Source organism: Trematomus bernacchii, unplaced genomic scaffold (genome assembly GCF_902827165.1).
Source record: "Trematomus bernacchii unplaced genomic scaffold, fTreBer1.1, whole genome shotgun sequence".
In the NCBI taxonomy this organism is placed as follows: Eukaryota; Metazoa; Chordata; class Actinopteri; order Perciformes; family Nototheniidae; genus Trematomus; species Trematomus bernacchii.
In genome coordinates, this window is record NW_022988066.1 from 6,342,938 (window position 1) to 6,363,713 (window position 20,776).

Below are 20,776 nucleotides of genomic sequence, written 5' to 3' on the forward strand. Positions count from 1 at the left end.
GTGGCTAAAAACTTTATTTATGGAGGGTGAATTTATGAAGTGCTCCTGGGCATTTCTTTTCTTAGAAAGCTTGAATTTTTCATGGTGAATGTCTTGTGCAACCTAATTGGCTGTTGTGTTAAGTTTGAGACAGAGCGCTTGTTTTAAAGATCTGGTTGGGCTAATGCACAGTTTTATCATGTTGGAGAGAAGACAGGCAGACAGTCGAGGCAAGGAAAATGTTGTGTCCTCTCCCTCTCCTCTACTAAGTAGGCAGCAGATGTCTGCGATTCCTGAGGGACAGAAATATATGATGTTTCTCCACTCTTTCTTTCTCTCGCTCTCATTCTTTCTTGATCTTCTAGTATCACTCATTTCGTTTCCTTTTTCATGATCTTTTATTCTCTTTCTCCTATTCTGATCTGATGACTTTGCTCCTTCACCCTTAAAACATTCATCTCTTCTTCCTTTGATCCTTGCCTTTCCATGTATCTCTTTTCATATTCCTTCTCCTTTGTCTCCTCAGGCAAACAAGCTACGCACAAAAACCCTGAAGAATACGCTGAACCCAATATGGAACGAGGAGCTGGTGTATCATGGCATCACAGCAGTCGACATGACCACCAAAACGCTCAGGTAGGCGCTCCGCTCTGATTCTCACACTGGCCAGAAATTTGATTTATTCCCCAGAAAGCAAAGTGACCAGTTTATGATGTGGGGGATAAAGATTCATGCTTACAATTCTCCAGTGAACTGCCTGCAGCGCGCTATGAATCCCAATGGGCTTTTCCAGGTCATTCGTTATTTCAGCCAGACTCCCACATGCAGTCTCTGCTGTACCTGCTAGGTGTTAGATGTGGGGGGAGTCTCTGCACTCTCCTACCCGCAATGCTCTCCATATGGACTGATTGAGGTCGAGCGTAGCCATCTTGGCCCAATAAGTCTGACACACTGCTGTCATGTGAAAGTTGGTTCAGAGTTGCGCGAGAATTTTCTTTGGGTACGTGTGTGCTGCATACAATCAGCGTCAGTTTGCTCAGCATATTCATAATGGGGTTGGATGCTATTGTTTGTCCTGAGGAAACACGGGCTCGGATGCCCACACACATACGCACATGAATCTCGTCTGCGCCGCACACACAAATGCAGGCTGTCAGGTGTGTGCTTATCCTCGTGTGCATGTCAAGGGCGATCACTGGCAGGACACATGAGTACGCAAACAACACACGTCCTTGAGCTTTTACAACCGCTCACATTCAGAAATAACATTTACTCTCCCTCCCACTCATTTACTCACACACAGGGGCGAGAGGAGACAACCCTCAGACTAGAGGAAACCCACCTGACCTCTGTTCAAGGACATAGCCCACAGACACAAACCAGTATGGTGGCTGTGGGATGCTAAAACGAGGAAGAGGAGGAGTAGTGTGACCAATGTCAAGCAAGAGATGATAAGAACGAGAGAGGGAGAGATGACTGCCAAGACCCACAAAGAGAGAAGGAGGAAAAGCGTGAATGATGTCAAGTGACAGATAAGTCGGTGTGGAAAAGAGAACTAGTGAGGCAAAGCTTGAGGAAGACGATTCTGCGGGGCAGTTGAAAGAGAGTGAATGATTGGCTCACAGAGAGGGTACTGCGATGGATAAAGTGATGAATGAGGAAATTCACTTAGCTGAGAAAAAAGAGCAACGGATGGGGAGGAGTTTACTCACAGCTAAAATACGACCGAAGACAGTGAGAAATACGAGAGGCAGAAAGCGAGCAGCAGTGAATGAAAAGCTGTCAGAGAGCGAAGAAACAGGGGTAAGGCTCACGATAGAAAGAGAGGGGGGAAATAGGCTCAAACTCTCTGTGGATGTGTTCAAGTGCCAGCACGATAACTCCGCCAATAGACAGACTTTGTTCTCATTACTCCACAGAAGGCAGCATACTGTCAGAGAGACACAGAGGCATCCCCAGAGAAATGCTTACTCACTGGGTTTGCCCGCTTTGTCGGTCCCAGCAGGGTGCAAAGGGAGTCTGTAGTGTTTGATCCCTGCGCCCTGTCCACTGCTCAGCAGGAGGACACTGTCCAGACTTAGCCTCTCTGTCACCCTGTCTGAAGGCTTGGACAGTGCACAGTTTATAGTTGGACTGGTCAATACTGCAGTCAAACAATGTGAGAACAAGGGTTTTATCAAAGCAGTAAAGGTATTGTAAATTGTTATCTCTTAAATGTTGCTCCTGATTGAATTGGGGACAACTGTGGCCATCAGCTAAATGAAATGTAATGTGCTTTTCAATTCGTTAGCCTCTGCTCCTGGAAAGCTACTATATCAGAAATAGAATAGAAAAACAACTGGTGTTTCTGTTTGAAAGTACAGCCAAACAAACACATTTCAAGAAAGAAGTTTATCAAAAAGAACTGCAACGACAATCAGATTTAGGCTAGAGACACTACAGGTACTTTCCCACAGCATTGCAGGATTCAGTCAAGTTTGTTACATTGAAAGACTGTGATCACTGCTCACATCATCTCATACAGCAATCGACCACTTTCAATATCAAGCAGTCACTGTGGAAAATGTTCAGTTTGCATTCGCCGCATCCTAAACAGAGTGAACCGTAAAAGTCAATGCTGTCAATCCGATTAAATTGAGTGGATTGTACGCCTGTCTAAATTCCTAAGAACCCTTTGTGCTTATAGGGAAACAATCTTAATCCAACCAGAGCAGAGCGGACTCCACCACTGCCAAAAAAAACCTCATACAGATCATGGAAAAGCATTGACTGGTTATGGCAGAAACTTCCTACCATAAATAGTCAAAACAGGGTTTGACGCCGTAAAAATCTTTTATGATTATGTCTATAAAGAAGTGTCTTACTGTTTAGTAGTTCAGCCCACATTATAGGCAGTGTTCAAAGCTGGAGTGCAGCCAAAAACCTTTGAATCATTAAAAAAGCTTTTGGTGTCAAGTCCATTCTGATGCACCTCTCTTTGTGCTGAAGGATAAATGCTGTTAAGAGATTTACGCGGTGTGTGGAGTGGAAGGAGCACTGCATTTATTCATTTATTTTACCATTCATTTACTCATTTGCAGATACATTGATTATGTAAGGCTGAAAAAAAGCACTTAAATAGAAAGGAACAGTTAAATAGAAGCTGGTTACGAAATGGCTTGGAGAAAGGGGTCTCTCAAAGTTGTTTCAGTATTCTTTCTTTTATGTTCTGTATTCAACAACCCTATTCTTCAGTGTGCAGACTATATCTCTAAGGGCCAATTGTAATTAAGAATGAATCTGCTGAGTAAACTAATAACTAATGTCCTTAACCCAGACTTCCCGGTTGGACTCAAACCAGCTATTCCTTCAATAAGTCTTGCGTAAAAGATCTACCAAACTGAGAATTATATAGTCTGTTTTTAAGAGGTAAACATCTTGTTCGAAACTAAAAACGTTTTTACAGATAGTATCTGCTTTTTTTCAATGTTAATTGTATGAGCTCTGTGACAGATACTTGAGAAACAGCAATGGTAAAAAGTAGATTCATAGGTCTGCTTTGAAGCCTGAAAGTGTGATAGATTAACTTGCCCCAAAGATTTTTGTATTGCAGTTAGGCCGACATGCATGATATTGTGATTATGTGCAAATGTCTCTATCAGTTGCTGCAGACTGCCTCTGCCTTTGGGCAAATTTCAAATGATTTAGGGCACCATGATAGTACGTTGCCTCCCTTCCCCTATTTAAAAAAACCTCTTATAATTTCTCTGTGCCTTTTTAAAAGATGGACAAAGAAATATAGGCTTGTGGCTTTTACCACTAAAAGGAATATCAAGGTGCCATTTAAAGGAGTAGAGATTGTGTGTGTGTGTGTGTGTGTGTGTGTGTGTGTGTGTGTGTGTGTGTGTGTGTGTGTGTGTGTGTGTGTGTGTGTGTGTGTGTGTGTGTGTGTGTGTGTGTGTGTGTGTGTGTGTGTGTGTGTGTGTGTGTGTGTGGACTGCAACATCTTGTCAGTGCCAGGTCTAGTCTCTCTCTATTTCTCCATCCCTCTGTCAGCCTTCATAATGGACTCACACATTCCTCGCTGTGGGGAGATAGGGACAAATATAGATGTATAGACTTGATTTGTTATCGGATTGAGGGAGAGGCTGAGATTGGCTACTGGATGCCTGAGGTGAGATGTATAGTCGAGTTCTGATATTGTCAGGGAGGAAAACATATTTGATTCTGTGTTAGATGTCCGGATAACAATGACATGTTGGGTTGGGTTTGCCTTTTGTTTGCTTTGCTAGAGGCAATAGCCGCGTTCACACCAAGTACTTTGCCGTACTTAGTTCCCAGCACTTAGTTCCCAGCACTTAGTTCCCCTATGGAACTAAGAGCCGATCGCGTTCACACCGGAATAAATTCCCTGAGGGAAGATTACGCAAATGAGCCGCTGATGTCACTTAGTCTTCTTCTGCTTTGGGTTTACTGGCAGGCCGCAAACAACTTCACGGCGTATACTGCCACCCGAAGTCCCCGGCCGGAAGTCCCCGGAGTTGGGGACTAGCTTCAGTAGAAGCTGCTGGGACTCCCAGCAGCTTCTACAGAAGCCTTCCGAGTAAATCGCCAGAACGCCGACACCTCCTCATCTCTACCGCTCCCATGTTTTCTTTTGTGTTGCCATAAGTTAGTCTCTCTGCGTTTGTGCGCGGGGGCGAATGCTAATGCTAATGCGAGGATAATAAAATGGCGGCTCTACAAAACATTTCAGAGTTTTACGGGGCGTGGTTTGCTCCCCCAGGATAGTACCATCTCTCAGCAGGCACTAAAAATGGGGGTAAAAGTTCCCGGCACTAAGTACTCTTTTTGGTGTGAACGTGACATAAGGGGTACTAACGGAACTAAACGCGAAAAGTACGGGGAAAAGTACTCCGGTGTGAACGCGGCTAATGTCGCTCAGTTCACCATATTTCTGAGCTATAAACTATTATGGAATGAATTGCTGTTAGAATTTGTTCAAATGTTTACAGTATGGTCACCCTGCGATTAATCCTACTGACTTTGGTAATCTGCTTACTTTCCTTCATTGCCACTGCTAATATGGAGTGAACATAATTAACTCTATACCCACCTCACTGAAGCATTTGATCTTTGTCATTGCAAGCATGTTAACATGCTCATGTTAGCATTTAGCTAAAAACACTTGTGTGCCTTAATAGAAAACTCAGTATTCAGTATTAAGCTTCTGTAAAAACAGTGGTCGACGCTGAAGTTAGTTTTGTATCTCCAATTATATTACAAACATGCTATCCCAGGATTTCCCCAAAATAATCTATGTCAATATCCTTTTAACGAACCATGCAATTTCACTTCATAATGTTTAATTAAATAATGTGTTATATTTCATTAGGTTTACAACTGTTAGCTGAAATTGCTTTAGGGTTAGCATGTGAAAGGTTACATATTTACATATGCAAATGCTGTGTAATTTAAATGCACTTCAAAATAAATATTGCTCATGACCCCTTTAATTCATTTTTTTAAATACCACAGCAAATGTCCAACAACCCTGTTGGCTTTCATGACAACAACATCCCTGTCGTCATGAAAGCCAACCCCATTTTTTGGTTCACTCCTACTTCCATGAGATCGTTAAAGAGACACTATATCTTGCACAGACGCTACGCTTGAGTGATAAAATAACCTCATCATCCAATGTAACTCATGAGGCCAATTTAGCGACTTAACACAACATTTGGCAGTGCAGGTTGAACAGATTCCACCAGCATCTGTTGGGTTTTTAGAGGAATTATAAAGCGGGATGTGGGAGAGAGTGTGAGGAAACGGATTGAGTCTTTGCACATACTGTAGGAAGCCAAAGGTTTGGGCGGAACTGGTGTCACATTTCCCACCACAGACACCCTGCATATATGACGGAGCAAAGGCACATTAATCATCTGACAGCAGTGGTCATGAGTCAGAGTTATTCTGAAGCTCCTGCTAGGGATACTCATCCGTTATGACTAAAAGTCTGGAACCAGCATGTCAAATGGACAGGAAGAGAACAGGAAGAGGGGAAAGGTGTGTGTGTGTGTGTGTGTGTGTGTGTGTGTGTGTGTGTGTGTGTGTGTGTGTGTGTGTGTGTGTGTGTGTGTGTGTGTGAAGAGAGAAAGGGTTGAGAATAGATGATGAAGAGCGAGGAAGAAATCAAGAGCAGGGACATCCATCTGGGAATACTTGAGCACAGAGGGAATATTGTAGCAGGTGATGGGCTGTGAAGACTGCACTGTAGCTGACGGAACATTGAACATCAACATCAGTTTGAATAAGTGCGCTCTGTAGAGGGAGATAAAGCAAAATAGACAAAGATAGTGATATGGTTGTCTCTTTTTGAATTTAGAGTGCAACCAAAGAGAACATGCATGGCTGAAGTCTTTTACTGTTGTCCTGTTTTTATTTGAGTACCCCACTACATGTCCAACTGATAGATATATATATATAGATATAAATAACACATAGAGTGCTTTTCGTTCACTAAGTTATGCGTTCTCTCTCCTCCTGTGACCTGAAAAATGCTTCCCCTCTGGTTATGAAGGGTCTTCCTATCCTTTAAATGCACCTTGAGGGGACGATGAGTGAGGGGGATTATGGAGGAGCTGAGAGCGAGGGAACACGGAAGTACCCTAAGCCTACATTTTTTATCAAGTGCTTTGACGTATAAATGCCAAGCTTTAACATGTGACGCCGGGCTGTGCAGCACGTCATAGATATCTGACGTCATTTAGGTGTGATGCTCTGGGTCTGCTTAGCATATTGCTTATCCTGTATTTGCCAGATACCTCCCCAATTTAATACATTTTGTATTCCTTTTTGTTTCATTCAGTCTCTAATACATGTAAAAAACAAGATAAGTGTGTCTAACATACATCATTATATCCAGAAATTGTTGTCTGTTTTTTGTTCTTTGTTTCCTTCTTTTTACCCAATGTTTTTTTAGTCTGCCAGTTATCTTTATTGATGACGTGTACGTGACTTTGTACCTTTTATGACTGACTCTATGGAACCAGGGATTTCTCATTTGGCAGCTTCAGCTCCTCGCATCTCTTCCTTGCATCTCTCTCTCTCTCTCTCTCTCTCTCTCTCTCTCTCTCTCTCTCTCTCTCTCTCTCTCTCTCTCTCTCTCTCTCTCTTCTCTCTCTCTCTCTCTCTCATCCTCACTGGCACGATCATAGCTGCAAGGAAAAGCCTTGAGTGAGGGAAGCAAGGAGAAAACGTTAGCATAATGAAAAGCACACATAATGTATTCAAATGAGTTTAAAGAAGCCCTTTTCATTTGTTGTACCTGTATACGACACAAAATCAATGCCCTTTAACTGATTACTTGCTTCAAACAATCTCTTACCTCTAACATGTTTTAAATACAACAAATTAGTGTCTGATGGAAATTGAAATCCTTTGAAAACCCTCTTTTCTCTTGAGCAGTCACGCAGCTTAACATTCACGAGACAGCTCTTGTGAAACCACCAGGAACCCGTCTTGTGTTGCAAGTGGAGGAGATGATAGATTGTTAAAATGCTGGATATATTTGGCACAGTCTCTGCTTGCTTCATTATTAAAAGCAGAGGGTAGGGTTCATCTGTTACTTTTCACTGACTCACCTGCCTCTCCTCTCTATATCTCTGCATCTGTATGCGTGTTTGCGTGCGAAGGCTGTGTGTGTGTGACATGGACAGACTCGGACGTAATGAATTCATTGGAGAGGTGAGAGTGGCTCTGAAGAAACTGAGAGAGGGCGAGAACAAACGCTACAATATGGGCCTGGAGAGAATTACACAGGTAGGCACATTATATATGTTCCACATACCAAATGGGTTTCTCTGGACATATACATCAAGATGTGTCCTATTTCCATTGTGCATGTTTGCCTGGGGGCTATCGGTTATTAATTTTAAACACTGCATTATAATATGTCATAGATATTCACCCGGAGGCTCTCTATGCTATAACCATTATGCCTATCTCTCCCATTTCAGAATAAAGAAGCTAACAATCAACCAGTGGAGCCGGGAACGGTCGTGGCAGAAGAGGAGGTAAAATGATCACCAGCTTTATCATCACCAATCTTATCATAACCACTTTCAACCAAAACATGGCTCAGTGTAGCTTCCTAGAACTCTCCTTTATCTGATACACGTTCTTATCTTTTCAGCAACTGTAATTAATCCTCGGTTTTCCCCATCTGTAAAGGAAAAGAAAGTTTAATTGGGTGTTTTTCTTGAACCAGTTGATGTGTCTGAGGCATGATCTCTAATGGACCGATGTAAAGGGAAACGAGTCACAGGACTCCATATAACAACAGGTTGTAAATTACACCGAGGCGCCGGTCCAGTGTTTTCATCCCCTGGTGGTTGTTATCTAATTTCTCTTCATGATGTTAGAGGCAGAGGCTAATAGCTTTTGGTCTCCGATTACACTCAGTCTATGGTTCAACCTGGAGATTACACTCAGTCTATGGTTCAACCTGGAGATTAAAAGGAGAAAAGAACAGTGTCATTGTGCTGAGTTCAGATAAATCCTTTAATTACAAGCTTTAAATTGAAATCCGCTGTTGCCAGAATTGGATAAAGTACTCATATCCTTTACCAAAGTACCTTAGTAAAAGTAGAAATACTATGGTCTTCAAATATTCCATCAGAAGTAAAAACCCGGAATGCACCTTTTGGAATAACAGAAGTAATATCAGCTAAAAATACTCAATATGAAGAGTGGTTCATTTCACAATACTATATTTTATATAATGTTATTTTATCCTGTTTTTATAACTGACAAATACATGTCACGGCATTTTAATGTTGTAGTTGCGGAGCCAATTTTACATAAAAGACTGGGCTGTACAGAACTGCATATGGATAATTTGTACGTGTAAAAACAACTAATTAATAATACTAGCTAATAAATAACTATGAGTGTTAAATAAATGTAGTACAATATTTGCCTATACAATGTAGTGGAGTCGAAGTATAACGTAGCATTAATTGTAAATACTCAAGATAAGTACAATTATGTCAAAAATATATGGTACTCTAGTAAATGTACTTTGTCACTTTACACCACTGCATGTTGGGTGTACATACAAAAACATGATATCCTACAGGAAGGGCAAATGTTGCAGACAATCATTTTTTCTTTGTGCCTAATTTGTTTTGCTTTTAGTGAAAGTGTATCAAATACTTTATTGACCCTGATGCAGCATTCCCCACTGTGTGATCATGAGGAGTAACGCATCAGGTTGGTGCTGTGTCTCTGTGTGTGTTTGTGTGTGTGTGTGACACTGTTCTTCTGTTTCTGTGTCCCCAGCGTGGCCGCATCCTGGTGTCACTGTGCTATAACACAGAGAAGGGCTGCCTGCTGGTTGGGATAATACGCTGTGCCCATCTGGCCGCCATGGACTCCAACGGCTACTCTGACCCCTTCGTCAAAATGTGAGTCGATTCTGATATTCATGAACAAACCTGGTATCCTACAAATTATGCTCGTACTGTCAGCAGCTATTCTGCATTAGGAACTCACAGTGGTGAGATATTCACAGTGGTGAGATGTCCTCATAGTGCAGCGAAAAGTCCCGCTGTGTAACTTTGCACTCGCCACCTCCGTTTTAGAGATTGTGGAGGAAGATAACGTTTTTACATGAATCATTCCATCTCTGAGTCTGACAAAAAAACTGAAAGAAACAGAAAGTAGCTGTCTGAAATTGCTATGTTGGGAAGTTGTTTTCTTTCAGCACTCGTTTGCCTGAGTATCTGACAGAGGGGGCGAGGCAGCACCGCCTATGGCCACATTCATGGAAAATAGTTTACGATGAAATCTTCATTTTAAGTCCTGTCTCATGAGAGCAGTCGTTGTTGATTCTAAGTTTATATTATGGAGCTGTTAATCCTTGGGTTGGCTGAGTGTGTGGGTGTCTCTTTCGTTTATGTATTGTTTTTCCCAAGGCACCTGAAATAAAACATGAAACAGAAAACATGTTATCAGCATTGTGTTGCATATTAACTTGGGAAGGATTTAATCAGATTCCAGAACAATTAAAATGGGAAATAATTGACTCAGAGTTTTGATCTGTCTCATATGCCATACAAAAATTATTATTATTTAGATTTCCACCTGAGGCATGGTAGAGCCTCATAGCTACAACTCTGCACAGAGTCTGTTTCTAGTAGGGACTTGGTAGTGACTTGGCTTGAGCCCCTACCAAGTAAATTCCCAGAACGATCCAAGTTTGCCAAGGTGCCCCTGAGCAAGGCACCCCCATACTGCTCCCAGGGCGCTGTACATAATGGCTGCCCACTGCTCCTAATACTAGGATGGGTCAGATGCAGAATCCTGGGGCAGCAGTAGCTCAGTCTGTAGGGACTTGGCACGAGAACATAAGGATGTGGACGGGTAGCTGGAGAGGTGCCAGTTCACCTCCTGGACACTGCAATTTGCCCTTGAGCAAGGCACCAAACCCCCTCATTCTATGAACTAAACAGACATTTCATCTGTTTACTTTACCCACTTAATCATTATATCCTCATTAGTTATCAAAAATGTCATTGTGTAAATCTTGTGAAGGCCCCAATAGTCAACAGTCATTTTGAAATATCTGTGATGATATTTTTAGTCTGTCTAAAAAGTCTGTGCAAAAGTCCCACCTCGCATCACTTCTGACCTTAATAAAGCCTCAAACTGAGAGGTCATATAAATGCAGCTGCTCGCAGTCGGAACACTGTGAGTGAAGAATGCCACTGCAAATTTAATTTCACAGAGAGTGAGCAACATTTCTGGAGGTGTTTCATCACCAACCACAACTTTTTTACTTTTTCCAACTGTGAAAAGCTCCTTCATTTTCTTTGTCTATTGCATTTTGGGACCACTTTAAAATCAAGCCTTTCTCTTCTGTAACATAAAACACAGTCCATGCCTATTTCACATACACTTTGCCCTTTAACCAGCCTGACACTTAAACTCCATCTTATCGAGTTGATGGCATAAAATGCCTTTTAAATATTACAATGTCATCAGTCCAGCATAGGAACAGTCCCAATCACACTCCAGAAAAAGGTAGGACTGGATTATGTTAAACTGAAACAGTTAATAAAATAATTGGTCAATTTTGGTTTGACAATCGTTTTAGTCATTTTATTTAACAAAGAAACCAGATATTCATGAGAGGATTTTGTCTTTTCTCTTTTTTCATATAACAAAATCATCTTTGAAATGACTTTTGGACAGTTTGGCACATAAAGCAAGCAATTTAAAGACATCAACTGGGAGCTCAGGGAAATCTTCTGACATTTAATAGATTTAATAATTAACCATTATCAAAAAAAATATATATTGGTGCCACAATAGTTTAACCCTTGTGTGGTGTTCGGGTCAAATTGACCCGATTTCCATTTTCAATGAATAAAAAAATATATAAGGATATTTTCGTTCAACCTGAAACTCAATGGCCGGGGCTTATTTATTGTGAAGGACATGTGGAATTGTTTTTATTTTTTTACACTTATGAAAAAATGCCCACCTGCATTTATGTCCTTCATAAGAGGTTCGGGTCAATCTGACCCGGATACAATACCAGGACAGACAGACAGAGAAAAAGACACAGAAACACACACACACACACACGCACACGCACACGCACACGCACACACACACACACACACACACAATTGTATGCATAGAGAAGCTGTTTGATCCTGTTTTCCCTTGATTTTTACCCTTTGTAGTGTGTGCACAAAACTATCCTAGAACATTATAAACATTTTAGATCTTCCAGAAATGTATAAACATTTTACATTTTACATTTACATTTAGAGGAGGGACTAAACAGAGACATAACCTCACATTACAGTGTATAGTGCAGAGCTACAATTATCAACCAGCAAAATGGCCAAAATATATTCTGCTCAGAGAGCCTTGGAGCTAATAATGGATGAGAGTGAGTGGAATGCATTAGAAGAACACGGTGAAGTGGAACAGGAAGACATTTCTGAAGATGAGGATAATGTGGAGGTAAACTCAGAATTTGACAGCGAATTGGAAGGTGTGTGTGTGTGTGTGTGTGTGTGTGTGTGTGTGTGTGTGTGTGTGTGTGTGTGTGTGTGTGTGTGTGTGTGTGTGTGTGTGTGTGTGTGTGTGTGTGTGTGTGTGTGTGTGTGTGTGTGTGTGTGTGTTTTCCAGTGTTAGGAGATGTGGCGAAAACAATTTCTGAACTAATACATATGTTACTGACACAGACTACATGCAGCAACTGCAACAAGTACATATGTGCTATACACACAAAGAAGTTCTGTACATTATGTGTTTCCTAAACGGACTTGCCCATTGACTCACATGATGTTCTGCAGCGTCACTTCATCAATATATTTTTCGGATATACTGTATTTTATGAATAGTGACTGTTAATTGTTTTTATTTGCTTTGTGTTTATATCTGTTCTATGTCATTTATATGGATGTTTCATCATCTCTATATATTTCACAGCCAAATACTTTTGGATGTGTGGTTCTTGTGTTTCAATTGCTGTTAAATTGCTTTATTTCCTTCAGGGCGTTAAAAAATTATTATACTAACTAATAAATAACTATTATGTTATAGATAATTAAAATAATTATAAGCTGTATATGACCATATCATAGTTAAATGACATTATGTCAGACTAAGCAGCTTCTTTCAGCCAATGAAAGGCTTCCGAAAAGGGACTCTTGGAGAGACAAAGTGTCTGCCGCTGCCCACCTGAGCCCACCTGCCTGTGAGGATCGGGCAGGGACAGATAAAGCCCACACAGCTCAATCTCTGATCTGCCTGGTGCACCTAAACACCCACAGAGCAGATAGAGGGAGAGCTCCCACACGGCCCCCTTCAGTAGAGCGAGGCTTTGAGGCAGAAGGAGCTCCAGGCTGCTTGAAATTATTGTCTGATTTGATAAAGCCATTGAAGCTTCAAAAAGCTACTCTTAACTTGGTTTTGACCCGTTTGACCAAGACAATGTTTGTGTATGGCCTGAAGATGGCTGTAAAAGATTCAGAAAAAGAGAGATTAGCCCGAGTGTACTCCTAATTCTTATGCGCTTAATGTAAGTTCAAAGCTGAAGCAAGCTTCTGCCGGCATCCCTTAAGTGAATGTGCTCTGGTGTCATTCAGAGATTTAAGTTCGGCAGTTTTTTGTACACTTTACAATCAAATGTATTTTTTTTCTGTTCTGTTTTCCAACAGTTCACAACCGCAATAAACATGATTTAAATATCAGAAGTATGCACTTTAACTCCTCTACAAGCCACAGTACTGTACACCCACTCATAGCGCTGCTCTCTGTTTAATTCCATAGTTCACACAGATCAAAAAGTCCAGCTTTACATGAAGAAATGGGCTGACCTAGTACACAGTGAATGCAGAGACTAATTTGTTTACCATGAAGCGACAATGCCCTCTAGCATAGGGAGTATGACTTATCCGTAGGGCGTGGAGAAGGAAGTTGCGTGATGTTGCTATAGAACCACAAAGACCCCCGAGGAAGGTCAGAGTGGTCTGGAGGCACAAGGAAACGTCAACATTGAACACAAAAGGTTGCAAATCCTTAAGCACAAGATCTTTAATGCAACCATGATGACAAAAACCCCCTAAAGCAGTCAGTTTAAACCATGATGTTTCCTCAGGGTCTGCGGTTCGATTCCCGTCTTATCTGCATGTCCTTGTGTGCCGTGGCGAGCCACTGAACACCAAATTGCTCCCCATGGTCAAATTTGTGAAATGCCTTTAATAAAATCGTTCATTAAATGCAGCAGTTACTTATTTGTATGTCCCTAAACCAATAAGCAAGTTGTATTGTAGCGATGTTAGATCAGCACATGTTTCCATGTGTTGTCCTGTTACAACATATTTGGTAGTTTGATGAAGAGAAAGTGTTGTGGATCGAAAAGATGGAAGCTTTAGAGAAATGATTGTAGATAGAAGTGTGGAACAATTACTGTTTGGAAAACAGTGTTTTTAGATGTCTGTATAAGTAGGACGTATTCAGCCAGTCCCACCGTATTGGCATTTTGAAAGCCTTCTTCAAAAAACAGAGAGGAAGCTAAAAGAAAAGTATTTCTCTTTTCTCTCTGAGGTATCGATTTGTTCCTCTCCTTATAAAGTGACACTGCATGCTTTTTGTGTCTACTTTGATACACAATGTTTTCGAGTAAATAAATAAAAAACATAAGCAGCCCGGAATATCCTCTTCTATCCTCTTATTCCTCTTCCTTCTGTCAGTCTTTCCCACCATGTTGCGTTTCCTTCCTATGTGTTGTGTTTTCCATTTCATCTCTGCATCCATTCACCGGATGTTTCATTTGTGCAGGCTCTTAGAGTTTACGGGCTTTGATTGAATCTTTACTCTGATTCATATTTCTGGCACTGAAATGAGTTGGGTTTTTCATTTATCTGTCTTCCAAAGTTTCCTTTGGTTCTCTTTTGTAACGGGGACTCTGAATCTATCACAAAGAGCCTACTTTACCCCAGTTCAGTGATTGGTCTGCTTGTTTAATGTGTCTTTTCTTAATTTCCACCAAAGAAACAACATCATTAGTGTATTGAAGCTTTAGTGAGGTTAACTTTTAACAGAAAAATACAGAAAAAAGGGGGTGAATGTAATGCTGCATAGGTGAATTAGGTCTCCAGAGTATAGTGAGCAATTGAGTCGACATGAGATTAGAGAATTAATTTGCTTAGCAAGATTTCTGGCTTATTTCACTGTCAGACTGGAGTCCTGCAGCTTTAACACCAGCAATCCTCTTGAGGAAGCTGATACTAAAGCTGATCTTGATGCCTATGTGTGTGTGTGTGTGTGTGTGTGTGTGTGTGTGTGTGTGTGTGTGTGTGTGTGTGTGTGTGTGTGTGTGTGTGTGTGTGTGTGTGTGTGTGTGTGTGTGTGTGTGTGTGTGTGTGTGTGTGTGTGTGTGTGTGTGTGTGTGTGTGACCATGCATTTGTCCAGAGGGCTTTTCCAATATGACTTTTCTTTCAATCAGCCTAAGAAGCCATTCATGTGGCACAGGGTCAGATTTATCGCAGAGCTAATTTGTCTTCCATTTAAAAGGACAAATTAGCATTTGAAGACTAAATGAGTTTACATCCTTCAGAATGACCCACATCCCTCTACCTTGCTCTTCACACATTCCCTTATATGTTGGAAGAATACATTATTCTGTCAGAAAAAAAGACATGTAAAGGCAGAAAAAAGTGCAAAACATGTCAGATATTTCCTGCTGACCAAGCACACTGCTTCACAGTTTTGTTCTTTCTGAACGCTTGTGTGAAGTGAAAATCATGACTGCAGCAGGCATACAGTATATTTAACTCCAATTTCCAGTTGTCACTCATCTTTCTATCACGTTTTTTTGTTGATTTCTTAGTGACATTACTTTGGTTTCAGCTCCCTCACCCTCATCTCTTTCCGTCACTTCTGTTTTTTTTTCTTGATTCTATTCTCTATTTCCCAGGGACACTTTTGCTCTTCTGCTTGTCTTTGCCTGACCTAAACTTGCTGTCAGAAGGGTTTAAGGTACCAAATGTACATGACCCTGGTAGTTGTCAAACTGTCATGCTGTTTAGTCATGAGGGTCCAATGACATAAAGGGCAAAGACAGGCGAGAGATGAAAAAAGGAATTTAAGGGTACAGTTGTTGTAATGGTAGTCACCAAATATTATGTAGAACTGTTAGTATTTCAGCTTGTGTTCAGCCGTTTCCGGTTACATGAGCATAAAAGGTCAAGAAGCCAAAGCACTATAATGAAGGCCTTCCCTACCAAGTTTAAACTAACAAATAAAAAAACACAATACTTTTTTCATTTCTAGCATATTTCAATACTCACATGCCCATATTTTGAATGGCTTATTCGTCACTGTAATCATTCCTCTACTGAGCGCAATCCGTTGAATGTAAACCCCAATTCATGCTTGCTGCATTCACATGGCCAGGCATGACATCAATTTCAAATGCAGCAGATAAGCTGACAACTTGAAGCTTGTTTCCTGTATATTGTCTTATTTTTAGAAAGCGGTTTGTCCGCTGTCTGTGTGCAAGACCATTGTATCTCGGTTGAGGTATAAACAAACCCAAGATGTCAAAATCCACAGTGCTTGTTAAGTGCAACAAGGAATTCTGAAGCCAAGACAAAGATATACGAGGCTTCAGCAGTCTGAGTTCAAGTCGATAAATCAAGTCTGTGTTTTCAAAAGTTACATACTTTTTATCTTAAAATTCATCAAGGATACTCTGCTGCGGTGAACAATTTAGTAACACACGTTTTCATACTAAAAGGATTGTTATATTGATTTGTTTAATTGAGACATCCAAAGCCCCTATCATCTTTGTCTTTGGCACACAGCAAGGATGGCAGATTTGATCCCCCATCTTTTGCAGTGCAGTTTCGCACGCTTAAATGCGTTTACTTTATGGCCAGTACAAAAACGCACACAGTGAATATTAACTCTGTCCCTGTACATACAGTTATGTGAATATTGTATATCTGGAACACCGACTTTAATGCGCTGCTATTTTAACTTAATTTGACCTGGTGCAATGATGTAAAAATACTTATATTATGTTATTATATTATTAAAAAACACAGCTTTAAGATGCCTCATTCAGAAAGATCAGGAAATGACTTAAATACTAGGACAAAATAACTAGCATTTAATATTATACAATTGGGCTAATGACGCATGAGGTGGTAATTAGTCAGCTACAAAAGGCGACAACATATTCATTAACACCAGCAAATCTCACACATTAAATATGCCCCGCTAAATATACTAGTGGTTAATTCACCGAGCTTCAGGTTTTTGAGAGACCGTGGAGGCTGTTTTGATGCTGTCGTGGGGTTGCTGCAGTAGATTTCAGTTAATGTCTGCGTATTTGTGTTATTTCTGTCCACTCCTTAAATGTCATTCTTCTAACAAGTGTTGAACTGATATGACCATAGTGCTCCATATGAGAAAAACAAAATGGTTTTGTGGAACCGTATTTAAAAATCATCATCATTATAGAGAAGAACAGCTGTCAATCGTCGTTAACCTCATCAGTCAGTGGAGGATTGGGACTAAGACAGAACAAAAATTGCGTTGTATTTTGCTGTGAACAACCTAGTTTAAAAAAAAGAAAAAGCCAACAAAAACTGAGAAGATAATCCCTCCTATCTCCATGGGCCAGCCTTCCATGCTATGAATTATTCTTCACATTGAATTTTCTACAGTAATTTGAGCATAGTTTGGTTGCTGCTGTGCCGAATATTTTTATTTATATCATCATTATAATTAATGTTGCTATCAAATGATGTTTTATTATTCTGGAAATTGGAATCCCTCTTCTGAGCGGCCTCAAAGCCGTCTGTAAAATGTGATTTGGCACAGCAGCTCAGACTGAGATGTCCCCCGGTTCTCACCTCACCCTCTCACATGCTGCCGGTCAAATGCAGGCTTTGTTTGGCCGCCTGTCTCAATGGATCTTTTTCTTTCCTTCTCCTTTCTTTTCTTGTGAGGGCGGTCAGACCATTGTGTACTGTAGTACTGTCCGGCAGTGGCTCAGTCAGTCCGGCAGTGGCTCAGTCAGTAGGGGCTTGGACTGGGAGCCGTAGGGTCGCTGGTTCAAGTCCCCGACCAGACCTAAATATGGAGTGTGGACTTCTACTTGGAGAGGTCCCAGTTCACCTCCTGCCCTGCCGTGGTGCCCTTGAGCAAGGCCCCGGACACCCCCCTTCCCCCCCACTCCCATTGCTCCCCGGGCGCTGTACAATAGCTGCCCACTGCTCCTAGTACTAGACTCCTTGTACTAGGATGGGTTAAAAGCAGAGGCCAAATTTCACTGTGTGTGCTGTGTGCTCTGCATGTGTGACCATTAAAGAGGGTTTCATCCCTCCCTATTCTTCTTCTTCTTCTTCTACCAGGTATCTTTATGTTGATTAGCTTATATAAAAAATGACCTTTTTAAAATACAATAAAAACCCAAGAGAGCCTGTGACTAGTGACAAAAAGCGGTTTGGTAACATGTCGTCAGCTAAACAGCACTATAATTGGGAGTGTAATAGGTATACAGTAGGATTAATAGTGCTATGTCCAAAATCATTTTAGAAGTTATCCACTGTATAAGTCCTTCGAGAGGGCATTTCACAGCTGTTGAGTATAATCGTTATAGATGTGTGCAGAGAGAAAAAGCTGCATGCAAATTATCATGTAATTGGCACAGATTTAGCCACTGGACATTTTGTGTTGTTTGCCCCAAATAGTCAATGTGCTTATTTATCACAATTGTAAACGGGAGGTTTTTATACTGTTGCTGCTGCATACAGCAGACAAGCCTTGACAAGCAATACGAACAAAAAAATGACTTATCCATCTCGCAAAAAGTCAAACGTTATTTGTGTGAGAGCAATGTTACTGTTTCGAATACATTTTGTTTAACCATCACTTTATCCCTCAGATTTAGCTTTCAAACTCTTTGCTGTTTAGGCTCCCCTACTGCGGGCGCGGATTCTGGGCCGTGTTTTGTGAACATCTTGACATACTCTGATATTGAGTCTTCTTTGGTCAATCTTGTTTCGGACAAAAAAAAAAGGAAATGTTAATAAGTTAAGCCCAATAGTAAACAGTGTGTGTTTTTGCATCTCCTAGCTGTCAACAACACGTCGGAGGACTGAATTCACGCCCGTCACTGATATCTACAACTTAGCCCAATCCTTTCATATGATGAAAATGTAATTTTATATAACTGACAGTGACTAAATGACTCAAGTCTTTGTGCCACCACCTAGCTTTTTTATCAAATCCTCCTCCGGTTCCTCCTCCATCCCTCCCTCCTTCACTCGCTCTGATTCCAGCTCCGCAGTGACAACCCCCAAGCCCATCTCATGCATCAGCTGTCAAGCCAGGACTCGTCACTGGCAGGAGGCTGAAAGAGTGAGATATCTCACCGCCTGAACATCTTGACTTGGAATTTACGCCGATGATGACTCCCATTGCCCTTTAGCGATCCTTCTGTTGCCTCTTCGCCGGAGCGCACAGTCCTACAACATTGGCACGATTGCTATCTTGCTTTGGCCTTCTGTCTCTCTCTGTTTGTCTTTCAATCTCTCACTTTCCCTGTCTTTGTTCGAAATACCTCTGGGTCGGAGTTATCTCAGAAAGAGATTTTGATAACTTTCTGACTCCATTTGGTTCTGCCATTCAGCAAAGTTCACTGTCACAAATGGCAAAAGATAAGAAATAAGGAAGAAAGTGACAGTTGAATTTCTTTGATCTCAACAATAATGATTGTTCTGACCTTGTTTAAGAGGTAACATTTGAGGAACTTAATTTGTTTCTCTTTCCCTCAGCACCTTGCAGCCAGATATGGGGAAGAAATCCAAGAACAAGACTACCGTGAAGAAAAAGACTCTCAACCCCGAATTCAATGAGGTACACCCTTTCTCCTGCTGTACAAATAACCACCATACACTGAGCTACTCCTATGATTTTCTATAATGTATTTAAAATGTTGTTCTGCACCTTGTTTAACTTCTTTTACATCTGACATTGCTTTTTGTATGTGTTCTCATCATCAATCTGCTTTTTGCTTCTACAAAAAGCACTACATAACCAATTCAGTTCCTTTTCACTCTCATGTTAATGAATCATTCATATAAATATGCTCTTTTGTACACCACCTGCACAGGAGTTTTCATATGAAGTTACCTTGGACCAGCTGGCAAAGAAAACCCTGGAGATCTCGGTGTGGGACTACGACTTGGGAATGAGCAACGACTTCATAGGTAGGCTGAGAAAAAAACTGCGAGGGGAGGAAAAGAGAGCGAAGCAGATGCAGCAAAGTACATGACTGTAAAAGAGTGTTTGAATGAAAGCAGCGCACTTGTAGAAAACATAAAAAACCAACGTGGGCGGAGAGACATGTAAAAAAAAAGGAATGAGGAGTAATTATGAGGCTTGAGGAGAACGATTTGAACGAGCCAAGGAGAGTTTGAGTGGAAAAGGAAAGAGAGATGCTTTAGAAATCGAAAAGACTTCACATCCTTCGTGGACTTTGCACATCAGATCGCTGCTGCTGCGACAAACTGCTTTGTAACCGCTTTGGCACTGCCTGATGTATATATCATGTCAATTGAGCACATGGGAGCTTAGGTAGTGATGGGGAAGTAGTGGGGAGGCACAGTAATATGGATTACCACCCTGTGAGCTCGAAGGCCTTTAGATCAAAGCGTTTTACTCTCTCTAATGTGTGTGTGCGCACGCCAAGGAGACAGAGGGTGGGTTGGTTGGAGGGAGACACCCAGTGTTTGGATAAGCACAGTGAGTTATTAGCGCTGCTGGGAGAAAAGGCCACCAGTCTAACGTACAGCCCCAGATAACGACCATTCCCCTGACCATTATCATTACAGGTTTAGCGACATCAACCTGCCAGTTATGTTAATTGAGCCTGGGAGAAAAATGATTCTGAGACAAAGATAGATGGAGAAAACAAGTTGATAAAGAGGCCAAGCGAACATAATCTTAGTGCAATTGAATAGGAGTGAGAGCAATAACAAGCGGGGTAATAGGCTTACCCGAAGACATAGAGGTTGTCACATGGTAAAAGGTGAGATCTTAAAGATAAATGGAGGAGAAAACTGAGCAATGAGAGATTAAATATGGGAGTGAAAGTAGGGCATGGGTAATACATCAGGTGGATGACATGAGGATCTTCACCATAAATTAAACCTTGAAGTCTAAATCAGAGTCGTGTTTGGTAGATTTACAAAGACTATGTCCTCCTTTAAACCTTCC

At 41.1% G+C, this 20,776-nt stretch overlaps 1 protein-coding gene across 2 annotated transcripts in view; it reads left to right on the top strand.

The window, feature by feature from the left end:
- Nucleotides 1–20,776, top strand: part of doc2d (double C2-like domains, delta) — a 58,524-nt gene that overhangs the window by 34,995 nt on the left and 2,753 nt on the right. For both annotated transcript variants that reach the window (XM_034120388.1, XM_034120387.1), the window contains exons 5-10: nt 506–615; nt 7,653–7,779; nt 7,977–8,033; nt 9,301–9,425; nt 19,333–19,414; nt 19,671–19,767. In XM_034120388.1, coding sequence (XP_033976279.1) covers nt 506–615; nt 7,653–7,779; nt 7,977–8,033; nt 9,301–9,425; nt 19,333–19,414; nt 19,671–19,767 — 598 coding nt within the window. The remainder of the gene's footprint in view (nt 1–505; nt 616–7,652; nt 7,780–7,976; nt 8,034–9,300; nt 9,426–19,332; nt 19,415–19,670; nt 19,768–20,776) is intronic.